This window comes from Rousettus aegyptiacus, unplaced genomic scaffold (assembly GCF_014176215.1).
Source record: "Rousettus aegyptiacus isolate mRouAeg1 unplaced genomic scaffold, mRouAeg1.p scaffold_m13_p_12, whole genome shotgun sequence".
NCBI classification, from domain to species: Eukaryota; Metazoa; Chordata; class Mammalia; order Chiroptera; family Pteropodidae; genus Rousettus; species Rousettus aegyptiacus.
Window position 1 is genome coordinate 981,482 of NW_023416287.1, and position 11,881 is coordinate 993,362.

At 70.1% G+C, this 11,881-nt stretch overlaps 1 protein-coding gene across 1 annotated transcript; it reads left to right on the forward strand.

Annotated features, from left to right (window-relative positions):
* The first annotated feature begins 2,283 nt into the window (after positions 1–2,283).
* GATA5 (GATA binding protein 5) lies at positions 2,284–11,228 on the forward strand. Its single transcript, XM_016132258.2, has 6 exons — positions 2,284–2,803; positions 3,931–4,106; positions 8,480–8,605; positions 8,977–9,064; positions 9,515–9,639; positions 9,941–11,228. The coding sequence occupies exons 1-6, from the start codon at positions 2,284–2,286 to the stop codon at positions 10,094–10,096; spliced, it is 1,191 nt and encodes a 396-aa protein (XP_015987744.2). The 3' UTR covers positions 10,097–11,228.
* Positions 11,229–11,881: the final 653 nt, after the last annotated feature.

Sequence of the window (11,881 nt, forward strand, 5' to 3'; positions counted from 1 at the left end):
CACACTCTGTTTTAGTCGCCTGGTTTCATGCCTGGCTGTGTGACCTTGGGCTCCCAAGCTAACCTCTCTGTGCCTTGTCTCCCCGTTTGTAACAGGAACAACAACATCCTCTTACTCTGAAGACCGACTTGATGCGAGAATCAGATGAAAACACCAAGGCGCAGAGCCGCCTCATGCCGCGTTAGCTAGTCAAGAACTGGGCTGGTCTTATTCCAAGTGAGAACTACGAGCCCCCCTGCCCCCCGGATTTGACACGGGTCTTTCCTCTCTCTCCAGGTCTCTTTTGGAGGGAGGGAGTGTCTCGGCCTCAGCTAGCTGAGCCTCCCCTTGTCGACTTCTCCTCGCCCCTGGTGCTGGCCGGCACCTTCCTGTTGCGTCTGGACATCCTCAGTCGCCAGGCTCTGAGGGCAGGAGGCAGAGCAGGGTTCGGCCAGCCTCACTGTCCTGCAGTCTCAGCGAGGGGACACGGTCTCGTGCTACCTGGGACCCGGCACAACGAGTTGCCAGGCCCTGATGGCAGGGGACCCCTCTGCCCTTGCGGGGCCCACCGCGAAAGGGAGAAAGGCGGAGAGCCCCGGCTCGGGTCCCTGAGGGTAGCAGGTAGGGAGGGCGGACACCACAGAAGTCCAGCCTGGCCCCATGGACCCGGGACCAAGGGCAGGAGAGGGTGGGGGAGGGAAAGGGAGGAACCGAAGGCCCCCTGTGCCCTCCCGGTGGCACGCGGCCAGGTTCTGTGGGGTGCCCTTGGGGCCCTACCTCCTGCCTTCCCGGACACTCCACCCTAGACTGTCTGGCCAGGTCCCCTGGGCTCCCCAATGTGCACCTGAATCCCAGTCTGCTGTCCCCAAGAAGAGCAAGAGGACAGAAATGGCCACCCCACCGCTCCCCAGGGCGACAACACCCCTAAGCCTAGATAGTGGGGGGCTGCCCCTAGCCCCAGTGTCCTCTACACCCAGGAAAGTGAGCCGAGGGCCCCCCGCCCCGTTCTGCAAATGGAAAACACATTCCCAAGGACCAGACAAGGACGAAGTGGCCGGCCCTGCACCTGCCCAGCCAGTGTGGCCTGCTGGGTGCTGCCCCTCAGAGCGGCGTGGGCAGGGAGGTTGGCCTCGCCCATCAGCGCAGCTGAGCGGAGCCCACGCCAGTCATCAGGGTGCACCCCTGGTGGGCACCCCCAGGACCCGAGTCCCACCACCCGCCCCACATTTCTGGGGCCAGGAGGAGACTCCCCCCCCCCCCATCCTTGGAGGTCAGGAGAGTGGAAGTCCACCCAAGGGTGGGGGCGAGGAGCTGCGCTGGGACCACGGAGGGGGACAGGGGCTGCCTCCTGAGGGGCGCCGACCCGCCACGCCCCGCTCCCCGCTGGGGACGCGCTTCTCAGTTGCCCCGCTTGGTCCAGAAACTGCGGAAACGCCCCCCGCCCCGCCGGGACTCAGCGCACGCAGCGCGCGGTGCCGGGTTCCGGTCCAGGGACTGGAGCCGCCGCTGCCAAGGAGGCCGGATCCCTGCTCCGGGCCGGGAGTCCAGGGGCGCAGCGCGGGGGCCCCACCGCGCACGTCGGTGAGCGCGCTCCGCGGGGTTCAAGGACTTATCCGCAAACCGAGCCAGACCCCGGGCCAGCCCCGGCGGACCGCGGGGCCGGCGAGGACGGAGGAAGGGGATTCGCGAATCCCGCGCACAGATTTAGAGAAGGTTCTGCCGCCCGCTACCCCGGGACGCACGAGCGCCGGCCCGCTGCTGTCGCCTGCGCTGGCCGGGCCTCGGAGCCGGGCGCCCCGCGCCTGGCGCCCGCGTCCCCTTTCCCGCGGAGCGCCGTGGGCCGGGCCTGCGCGGGTCACGTGGCGCCGTGGCCGCAGCCCCAGCCCCGGCGCTGACCCCGCCGGGAGCGCGGGGAGGGCGCGGGGAGCGAGGGGCGGCGCGGCGGGGCGGGCGGGGGCGGGGCGGCGCGAGGGGCGGCCGCGGCGCCGGGGTTCCCTGCGGAGCCGCGCGGCCCCCGCTCCCAGTCCGCAGCGTGCCTGTCGCCCGCCCACCGCGGCCGCCGCGCCCTCCCGCCGCCCCTCTCAGCTCCCGCGGGGCCGACCCCGGGAACCTCCGAGGCCCCGACAGCGGAGGAGCCGAGCTCGGCGTCCCCGGTGCCCCGCGCGCCCGGGGCCCGCCCCAGGGACGGCCCGGCCGCGGCCCGAGGACCCGCACCTGCCCCGCGCGTCGCGGGCGCGGACGCCCGGCGGCCGTGACCTCCACGCCGGCCCCTCTTGCCCACAGGTCAAGGCCGCGCCCGGGACGATGTACCAGAGCCTGGCGTTGGCCCCGAGCCCCGGCCCGGCCGCCTACGCCGACTCGGGCTCCTTTCTGCGCGCGCCGGGCGCGGGGGCCCCGGTGTTCGTGCCGCCGGCGCGCGTCGCCTCCGCGGTGCCCTACCTGCCGGCGTGCGAGCCCGGCCCGCAGCCCCCCGCGCTCGCCGCGCACCCCGGCTGGGCTCCGGCCACCTCGGCGGACTCTCCCGCCTTCGGCGCTGGCAGCCCACCCCCGCCGCTGGCAGCTCAGCCTTCTGGGGCCACCGCCTTCCCCTTCGCGCACAGCCCCCCGGGGCCCGGCGGCGGCGCCGGGGGCCGCGATGGCAGCGCCTACGAGGGCGCGCTGCGGACTCGGGAGCAGTTCCCCGGCGCGCTGTGCAGGCCCGGCGGTGGCGCCTACCCCGCCACCTACCCGGCCTACTTGAGCGCCGAGATGGCCCCGGCCTGGGCCTCCGGACCCTTCCAGGGCCGCATCCTGCACGGTCTCCAGGGCCGCAGAGCCACTTTGGGTGAGTGCGGTGCTGGGGGCGGCTCCACCGACTTGGGTCCTGGGTGCTGTGCATTCCCGGGTGCAAACCCGCACCCTACGAAATGCGTGGCTTTCCTGGCCTGGGGCAGGCCGGCCCGGGGCAGGCGGAACCCTGGGGACAGGGCAGTGCCTGCCGCAGCCTCACCCGGCGAAAGGAAAACCCCGTGTCCTGCGTTCCTGTTGCACGTCAGAAGGAAACGCATCGATTTCTGCTTTCCTTCCCCGAACCGAGCCTGGCGTTCTGGCGGGTGCCGGCTTCGAGCCTACGTGCTAAACGTTTGTACAAAAAGTTTTGTAAGTGACTTCTTGAAGTTCGAAACAGCAGTCTTTTTAAGCAAGCCGCCAGGTTCCTCTCTGTCCTCGAGTGTTTACATATTCTAATTCGAGACCTGGTTCCAACAGCTCCTCCTTATCAATTTGGATAATCGGATTTCAGGCCTGCAAAGCGGGGAACCGCTCCAGCCCTCCGCGGCTCCACTGTCACCCCTGGCAGCCCGATCCCGGCCACACCTCCGCCTGCCACCCCAGCGCAGGAAGCGGGTGCCCGCAGCCACGGCGCCCAGGAGCGCCCCGCGCTGGCGCCCACCCTGGCCGGGGATGACTGATCCCCGCCCCACCCCCGCCCCTTGGCCCCAGAGTCACCGGCAGCGTCACCGGCGCCTGGCGGGCCTGGAAGCCGGTTGGGTGTTCCGAGTGCGGGGTGCAGGCCGAGCTGCCCTGCCTTCCAGGCGGGACAGTGCGTACGACTCCAGCAGAGCGGACAGTGGGGCCCTGGTCCTTGTGAGGGCCCCCGATCCAGGCCCTCCCTCTGCCGGTGTAGACGCTCCTGCCTTTCCCAGGGATCAAAGTCGCAGCGCCGTGCAGGGCCCTGGATCCCGGCGGCTCCCCGAGGCGTCATTTGCCCGCCCTCCCCCACCTTACGACAAAACCCTGAGGCGGAGTGTTTTAAATCCCCTCCACTGACTGCACAGACTGAAAATTAAAAATTAAAACAGATAAATAGATTTAAAAGTAAAGTCAGTCGAAAGCGCTCAGATAAAAGGGAAATCGCGGCGGCGGCCTCGGCCGGGAGGAGCCGCCCGCCCCAGGCGCTGCCTGTCCCCGCAGGGTCCGAGGTCCTGGGGGAGTTCCCCGGCGAGGGCCGGGAGTGCGTCAACTGCGGGGCACTGTCCACACCGCTGTGGCGACGGGACGGCACCGGCCACTACCTGTGCAACGCCTGCGGCCTCTACCACAAGATGAACGGGGTCAACCGGCCGCTGGTGCGGCCGCAGAAGCGCCTGGTGAGTGCGCGGGGCCGGGGGCCGGGGCGGGGCCTGCCGGGCAGCGGGCAGCGGGAGTCCCACGGGTGCTGGTGGGAGGCACAGGAGTGGGTGCCCCCACCAGCCTGGGGCCCTGGCGGCTGGTGGCCACCGCCCGGGGAGCTGGAGGCCCCGGCCCTGAGCCTTTAGGCGGCGCTTTGGCGGGGTCTGTGGGGGAGGTGAGGGGTCTCCCCAGAACGGTTGTCTCTGGACCCTGGCTGCGTAGGCGATGGCCGTGGACCGAGACAGCCTCTGGGGGCTCAGCCCTGCGGCTCCGAGGGTGACTGGGGTGAGCGAGCTTCTTGTCCGGCCTAGTGCTGGGGGTCTGAGGGGACCTGGCAGGGACCGAAGGGCAGGCCGGTCCGGGTGGGTGCCGTGCCGGAGGCCACGGGGTGCTCTGGGTCCATGGCCGTCCTCAGGGCAAGGCTTGTTTTCACTTTTGGTTCCTTCTGGCGTTTGGCGGCGTGGAAGTGGGGGGCTGGGAGCCCGACTTTTGCCCAGGGTGGGGCAGAGTCCCCACAGCTGTGTGCAGGTGTAGAGGTGCTTTGTTCGGCCCCGTTCCACAGGCAAACCCTGATGCGCGCGTCATTCCGTAAACAAGTGTGGGGCCTGCCCGGCTTGCGGGAGTCCCGAGTCGGTGGGGCTGCGGTGGCTCCCGGCCGGGGTCTGGCTGCCGGGCCATTTCCGGGGGTGCCGAGCCTCCCCGCCCAATGCTGGGGTGAGGCCGTGTCAGGGCCGAGATGCGGGTTCTGGCCGCTCTGGCACCTGAGGCCCTGACGGGGTGTGCCCGGGGTCCAGTCCCTGGCCGACCCTGGCGTGCGTGGCTCCACCAGCCGCTGCCGGTTGCTGGTCCGGGCCGGGGGCCTCGGCCGCAGGCCTTTCTCCACGGAAACCCAAGGCCCTGCCATGGTCAGCACTGGGCGGGCCTCTGAGGCCCCCAGGCGGGCAGGAGCCGGGCCGACGCAGGCAGTTGCAGGGTGGCCACTGTTTTTTTTCCTCTGATCTGGGTTAGAGTTTGGGGCTCTGTGTCCCCCAAAAAGGGGGACAGGTTAAAGAAGGGAAACAGGCTAAGAAGGGAAGGGTCCTGTGGGGTTGCAACCCAGACTTCCTGACCCCAAGCAGCAGCCTCCCCCGCCCCCGCCCCGGCTCCGTCCTCTCCCTAGGCCGGGCCTCCCTGGCTCCCCGAGCAGGGTCCTAGGGGTCCTCACCTGACACTCAGGAAGGACGGCCCAGCTGATCGCCCTGTGGCCGGTCCTGGGAGGGCCAGGCTGGCACGGAAGCCTGAGTCTCAGAGTCCTGAGGCTCCCAGCCAGGGGCTGGGCTGGTGGCCCTTGCTGGCCCCATACTCCAGTGCCTCACTGCCCCCCACGTGTGGCCAGGCCTGCTGCCCCAGCGGGGGCTTCCCCCAGAAGAACTTGTCCTAACCTTCTTTAAAATGATTACAAACATCCTAGAAACTTGTCACCAAAAATACAGGCGTGTGACAGTAACGAGCCTACGCACCCCCCCCCCCCCAGGGTCCCACGTCTCGGTTGCTCTCTGAGCCCCTGCGTGCCCTTAGTCACACACAGTCTGGGGTGCGGAGGTGCCTTTGACCTGAGGCCGCCATCAGGAGACATGCAGGGTGGATGGCTGTGGGGTCCCCCTCCCCGTGGGCTGCCCATCTGCCCGCTCGTAGGGCCGGATGCCCCTGGAGCCCCACACGGCCTGACTCTCAAACACAGCAGCCCACGGCCAAGGTCAGCGGACGGCAGCCCCGCTGGCCCCAGCCCGGCTCTGGCGCCAGCTCTGGGACGCGGCCCGGGACTTGGCGGCGGGAACGGGCCTTGACTGGGCTCCAACCGCTCACGCTCAGGGCCGCCGGGCGCTCCCTCCGGCGTGGCCCACCTCGCGGACTCCCAAGCACCAGGGGACGGCGCTTGATCGGGCCCAGGACGTGTCCACCACGGCTTCCTGTCCAGGAGCAGGAGACCGGCTGAGATTGGAGCTCCCTCCCCGCAGTGCTCCGGGGCGGCCCGGGCCTGGTGCTGACTTTCTCCCCAGTGTCTCCCAGTGGGGAGGGACGGCCTCACCCCTCTGGCCCGTCCCTGCCCCTCCTGCCCCTGCTCCTCCCTCCCCCCCAGGGCCCCCGCCCAGGCTGCCTTGGCTGCCAGCAGGCTTTGAAGTTTCACTTCTTTTGAAAAAAAACAGACCAAAGAAGAAAAACAAAATGCAGCCGAGAGGCCTGGCCTGGCGGTCGGGTCCGGGCCCGAGAGTGGCCGGGCCTGGCTGCTTGTCCGGTCAGGGAGGGGACAGACGGAGGCCCCCGGGACACGGAGGGGGGTTTGTGCCCCGGGAGCAGCACGGCCTGCTGGCCCCCCCGTGCCCCTGAGCCTCAGTTTCCCCTCCGTGGAACGCAGTCTGGGGAGGGGAGAGGACATCGACGAGCAGACACCGTTTTTATTTGTTTTTATTGAGAATTCCCCTCCCATTTTTAAAATTCTAACGTGATTTTCCGATTTCTTAATTGTAAGGCGTGCGCACTGTCCAGAGACTTAGACGCGCCCTGCACGCCGTGGGGGAGGCTGCGGGCCGTGTGCTGCCCCGGCCCCCCCCCCCCCGCCAGCGCCCCCTGGGGTGCAGAGTGACCGGAGGGGGGGGCGTTCGGGGGCGCGTGCGTCTGCGGGCGTGCTGTGTGATCCCGTTGGTGGCTCCGCGCCCTCTCGGGAGTTTCTGTTGGAAGGGTTTTAGTCCCAAGAGGCCGGGGTGGAGGCACCCTCACGTGATTCCTACGTTTCCGCGACGGTGGAATTTTTCTGAACATGGGACAGGGGTGGGAACTCGGGGGTGGGGGTGGGGGGGTCAAGGTGCCCGAGGTTTCCTAGCCGCATGGGGAGTGCGGGGGGCCTCAGGCCACGGTCCCCTTGGGTTCGGCGGCACAGTAGGAGGTGGGGACCCGGGCAGAGCCCACACTGCTACCGGGATTCCTCATGGGGCCGAGCACCCCAGGGCTTTGCTAAATCTGGTGGCCAGAGGAAGGTCCCGAGGCCTTGCCACGTGGGGAAGATGGCTGGCATGGGGGCCGGGGGCTGGGAGGGGACCCTTCCTCAGGCTGGACAGTGGGCTTGGGAGGGCAGAGTGACATGCCCACCCCTCTGAGCCCTTCCCTGGCCCTGCTCCCAGCACGAGAGAGGCCAGTGCCGGGGAGCGGGCAGGAGAGGGGACACCCTTGGTCCAGGGCAAGCAGCTGCGGTCTAGGCAAGGCCAGGGTGTGGCCGTGGGCTCCCAGGCCTGGGGTCCCGGGCTCCTGCCTGGAGCACCCCTCTGTCTGCTCTGGGGCTGCAGTCCCCACCCCGCAGCTCTTCTGGGGCCTCGGCGGGGCGCCGGCTCTCCACTCCAGCTGGGGCACAGGTCCCCCGGGCATGCCGAGGAGACCTGGAGAGCCCCAGCCGGGCCGGAGCGCCCACCTGCGTCCCCTTGGCGGCCTCCGGGGCTCGTCCCTTCCTTGCCTTTCGGTTCTGTTGTCTGGAGCGTGGGGTGCAGACAGCAGGGGCGAGTGGGGGCCCTGCAGGCCGGGCCTGGGGGGCGGAGTGGGGAGGGGGCAGGAGGCGGTTTTGGAGTCCTCGGTTTTCTGGGGAACGGCTTCAGACAGGCGCCCACTGTCCCCCCAGGCCATTCACAGGGCCAGGCCTGTGCCCCTGACCACTGGCCACGGCCCGGGGAAGCAGGTGGCCGGCCGGCAAGCCTGGCTGCCCTCGGTCATTGCAGAAGGAAGGGTCTGGAGACTGACAGACGGGGAAACTGAGGCTGGCCCCATCCGCCCGCCCCAGCCCAGGACAGTTCCTTTCGTGCCTGGGTTTGGCTGTGTCTTGATTGTTCTCTGGCTGGGCCCGGGCCGGACGATAGGTTGAGGACACACGTCCTAGGAACAGCCGTGAGCTTCTGCCCCAGTGCCGGGGCCACCACCGGGACACTGTGGCAGGTGTGCCTTGGTCTGACGCTGGCCGCCTGCCGTGGGAGGACGGTCTCGACACCCTGCATCCCCGTGGTTCAGACGAGGGACTGGACTGGGCCGGGGCTCGGGAACAGGGAGCAGCAAGGGCAAAGCCCGGGGGCAGGGGTGGGGGCGGTGCCAACGGGAGGCTGTGCTGCTGGGTGCTGGGAAGGGCTGTGGGTCCAAGGCGCCCTTGGGGACCCCGGGCTCGGCACAGAGCATCTGGGCCCCCAGGCTGTGGGCAATAAGACCCCATCCAACACCAGAACAGGAGTCAGGCAGAGTCCGTGCTGAGAGGCGGCGCGGGCCCACACCTGGCCATGGTCCGTGTCGGGCGCACCTGCATGCGGCCCGCGCGGCTCACGCCGCCTCCCGCCCGCAGCCCTCGTCCCGCCGTGCTGGCCTCTCCTGCGCCAACTGCCACACGGCCACCACCACGCTGTGGCGCCGTGACGCGGAGGGCCAGCCCGTGTGCAACGCCTGCGGCCTGTACGCGAAGCTGCACGGGGTGAGTGGGGGCTGCAGAGGACGGGGCGGGCCAGCCCGGGGGCCGCGTGCTACCCGCGGGTCACCATCGTGCGGCTGGGCACACACCCCTCCGCCGGGACAAGGCCAGACACCTGATGCCTCGTCTGGCCTCTGCGCCCCCGGACCCCTGGGACCCTGGGCGCGGAGGGGTTGGGGTGGGACGGCTCCTCCACACCCACCAGGAAGACAACACTGAGCCCGGGCAGCAGCTCACCCAACGGGGCGGTGAGGACGTGTCGGCTCCAGGAGCGGCCGGCTCCGCGGGGCCGTGATCAGGGCGGGTGTCCACGTGGGAGGCCCCGGGGCGAGCAGGGAGCGGGGCCAGCCGTCCGCCCTGCCTGCATCCGCCAGGTGCCCAGGCCCCTGGCGATGAAGAAGGAAAGCATCCAGACGCGGAAGCGGAGGCCGAAGGGCGCGGCCAGGACCAAGGCCGGCGCAGGTGCGGGCCGGGGCCGCCAGGGCGCCCGCGGGGAGCCCCGCCCCAGCCGCTGCCCCCCGCCCCGCCAGCCCAGCCGCTGGCCCCCCCGCCCCGCCAGCCCAGCCGCTGGCCCCCCCACCCCGCGCCCCCCACCCCCCCCCCCCGCCCCGACTGGGCCCCCGCCCCTTGCCCCTCCCGCGTGGTGCATGCTCTCGCCATGGAGTCACCGAGGGTCTCACATTCTGCCGTTAGACATTCACATCTTTGGTACAAGCTTCGCCTTCTGAAGTACAAGTACCGGCTCTGTCCGGGGTGGCGGTGCTCGGGGGCGGGGCGGGGGGACGGAGGGGGCCCGCCCAGCCGCCCTCGCCCACTGCGTGTCCGTGTCCGTGTCCGTGTCCGTGTCCGTGTCCGTGTCCGCGCTGCGTGGCCGGACCCGGCCGCTCCGCACACGCCCCACCGTCCCCCCAGGGTCCGCAGGCCACAGCACGGCCTCTCCGTCCTCTGTCCCCACCCCCGAGAGCCCAGCGGCCACTCTGAAACCGGAACCCAGCCTGGCGCCCTCTTCCTGCCCTGCGCCCAGCGTCACCTCCCAGGTAAGGCAGGTGTTGCGGGTGGGTGTCCGGGGCTGGCTCCCGGGCGCCGCAGGGACCCAGACTCCCTGGGCAGCTGGGAGCCGCTGTGGGCCCCTCCGGGAGCTCAGCCGGTCACAGGTGCTGCGGGCTGACCTGTGGCCGACGCTGCGCGGGAGCCCTGTGTGCGCGGCCGCGTCGGCCCTCACGAGGGGTCCCCCCGTCCCGCACCGAGGGAGCGCCTTGGGCTGATCTCCCTGCCGTGAGGGCTCTCGGCCCGCGGGAGGCCTCCGGTGTTCTCAGGTGAACCCTGTCCTCCCTGCAGGCCTCTGGCCACGCAGACGACCCCCTGGCCCCCAGCCGCCTGGAGTTCAAGTTCGAGCCCGAGGACTTCGCCTTCCCCGCCACGGCCCTGGGCCCCCAGGCTGGCCTCAGGGGGGCCCTGCGCCAGGAGGCCTGGTGTGCACTGGCCTTGGCCTAGGTCCTCGCCACCCACGGGCCCCGGCTCATGCCCGCGTCGCTCCAGCACAGCAGACTCCGCCTGCCCACCTGCCGGGAGAGCCGGGAGCCAGCAGGGCCCCCAGGCCCAGTCAGGCCCTGGAGCAGGAGGAAGATGGCCGGGGAGGGGCTCGAGCCCCCCACGGACGGCATGGGACCCCAAATGCTGCAGCAGCCTCTGACACACACTGGCCACGGCAGCCACGTGAGACTGGGGGCAGCCGGCGGCGCTTGGCACCCCAGCCTGTGCCCACGGGTCGCAGCAGCCGGACAGCCCCGCCTCCTGCTGTAAAACCGGGTCGAAGGTGGACTGGCCGAGGCCGGGCAGGGACAGGACTGGGCAGCGGTGGACGCAGGCGCCCGCGGGACTCGGGGTCTGTCCTGCATGTCGCACGTTCCAACGACAGGGGCACGGCATGGGGAGCCCTCCCCGAGCACAGACTGCCCAGGACGGTGTGCAGGCCACGCACCGCACCAGGACGCCACCCCAAGGGGAAGCCTTCACCGCGTGGCCCTCGCGGACTCCCGTATTTACTGGGACAGGTTTCCCAGAGGGGCAGGAAAGGGCCTTGTTCTGGCGGAATCCATGAGCACCCCTGGGGGGCAGGACAAAGCGCCTGGGCCCCCCACCCAACCCACACGGGCTGCCAGCCTGCCCGCTGTCCCTGAGTCCCGAAGCGCACCCCTTCTTCCTACAGGGGCCCCCCACGCAGGTTGGACGGGGAATGTGCCGGTCGGCTGGCCAGAGGCAGCGTGGCAGGACAGCCCGGTGTTGGGGGGCAGAGGGGAGCGGGCGGCGCCCCGCCAAGCGGCCTCAGCCTCCCTTCTGTTCAGATGCTGCCTCTCTCCAACGAGGCCTATTTTCTCCAGGAAAGCCAGAAACTGGGAAAAAAAAGCTTGCAAAGCCTGCGGTTGATAGCGTCTCTCTCCCGACTCTGCATCTGATTCAAAAACCTTTCGCACCTGCGAGCCCCCGAGTTGGCCGTGCGCCCCCTGCCGTCGTCACAGGCGTCAGGGTCCGGACGGGCCCCTCGCGGTTCAACTGGCCCGCCGCCCGCACGGTGGACTCTCGTTATTTTTTCAAAGACAAACGAGTCCGTGAGAAAATGTCTGAAATAAAGACCTTGACTTTGCTTTCCTCTCCCGTGGCCTGCGAGGGTCCCCGGCCTGTCTGCGGGGCTGGGCCCAGGACCCCGCTGGGTGGCCAGACGTGCGGCCTGGGTCGTGGGGAGAGCCTGCTGCCATCCCGTCTCCATGCCCACCGGCCCTCCCGGGAAACGGAGGCGAACGGTCCCCATCTCCTGGTCCAGCCCCCCGCCCCAGCCCCTCGGGGCGAGCACTGCCCTGTGCCACGCCATCACGCGCCCCCCCCCCGCGGGAGAAACCGAGGCACCGGCCACAGCAGGGCCGGGCAGGGGGGGAGCGGCAGGGCGTCCTCACACGGCACCTCCGCCCGCCAGGCGGCCCGGCGGCTTCTCCCGGAACCTCAGTGTCCCCATCCGCAGGTGGCAGCGGGCGCCACGTGCCTGTGCCAGGGTCCCTAACCCGTGAGCATGAGCAGTGCGTGTGCACCCGCGAGGCCCCAGGGTGTGGAGGCCGCACTCGCCACGTAGCGGCCCGAGGGGGCTTCCTGGAGGTGCCCGCAGTGGGACAGGCGGGACGGGCCGGAGGGGCCGGATGTTGGCAAAGGGGCGTCACCAACAAAGGGAGGTTTGGCAACGAGGGAAGGAAGAAGCCGTCGCTTCTGTCTGTCTCTGTCATTTGTAAG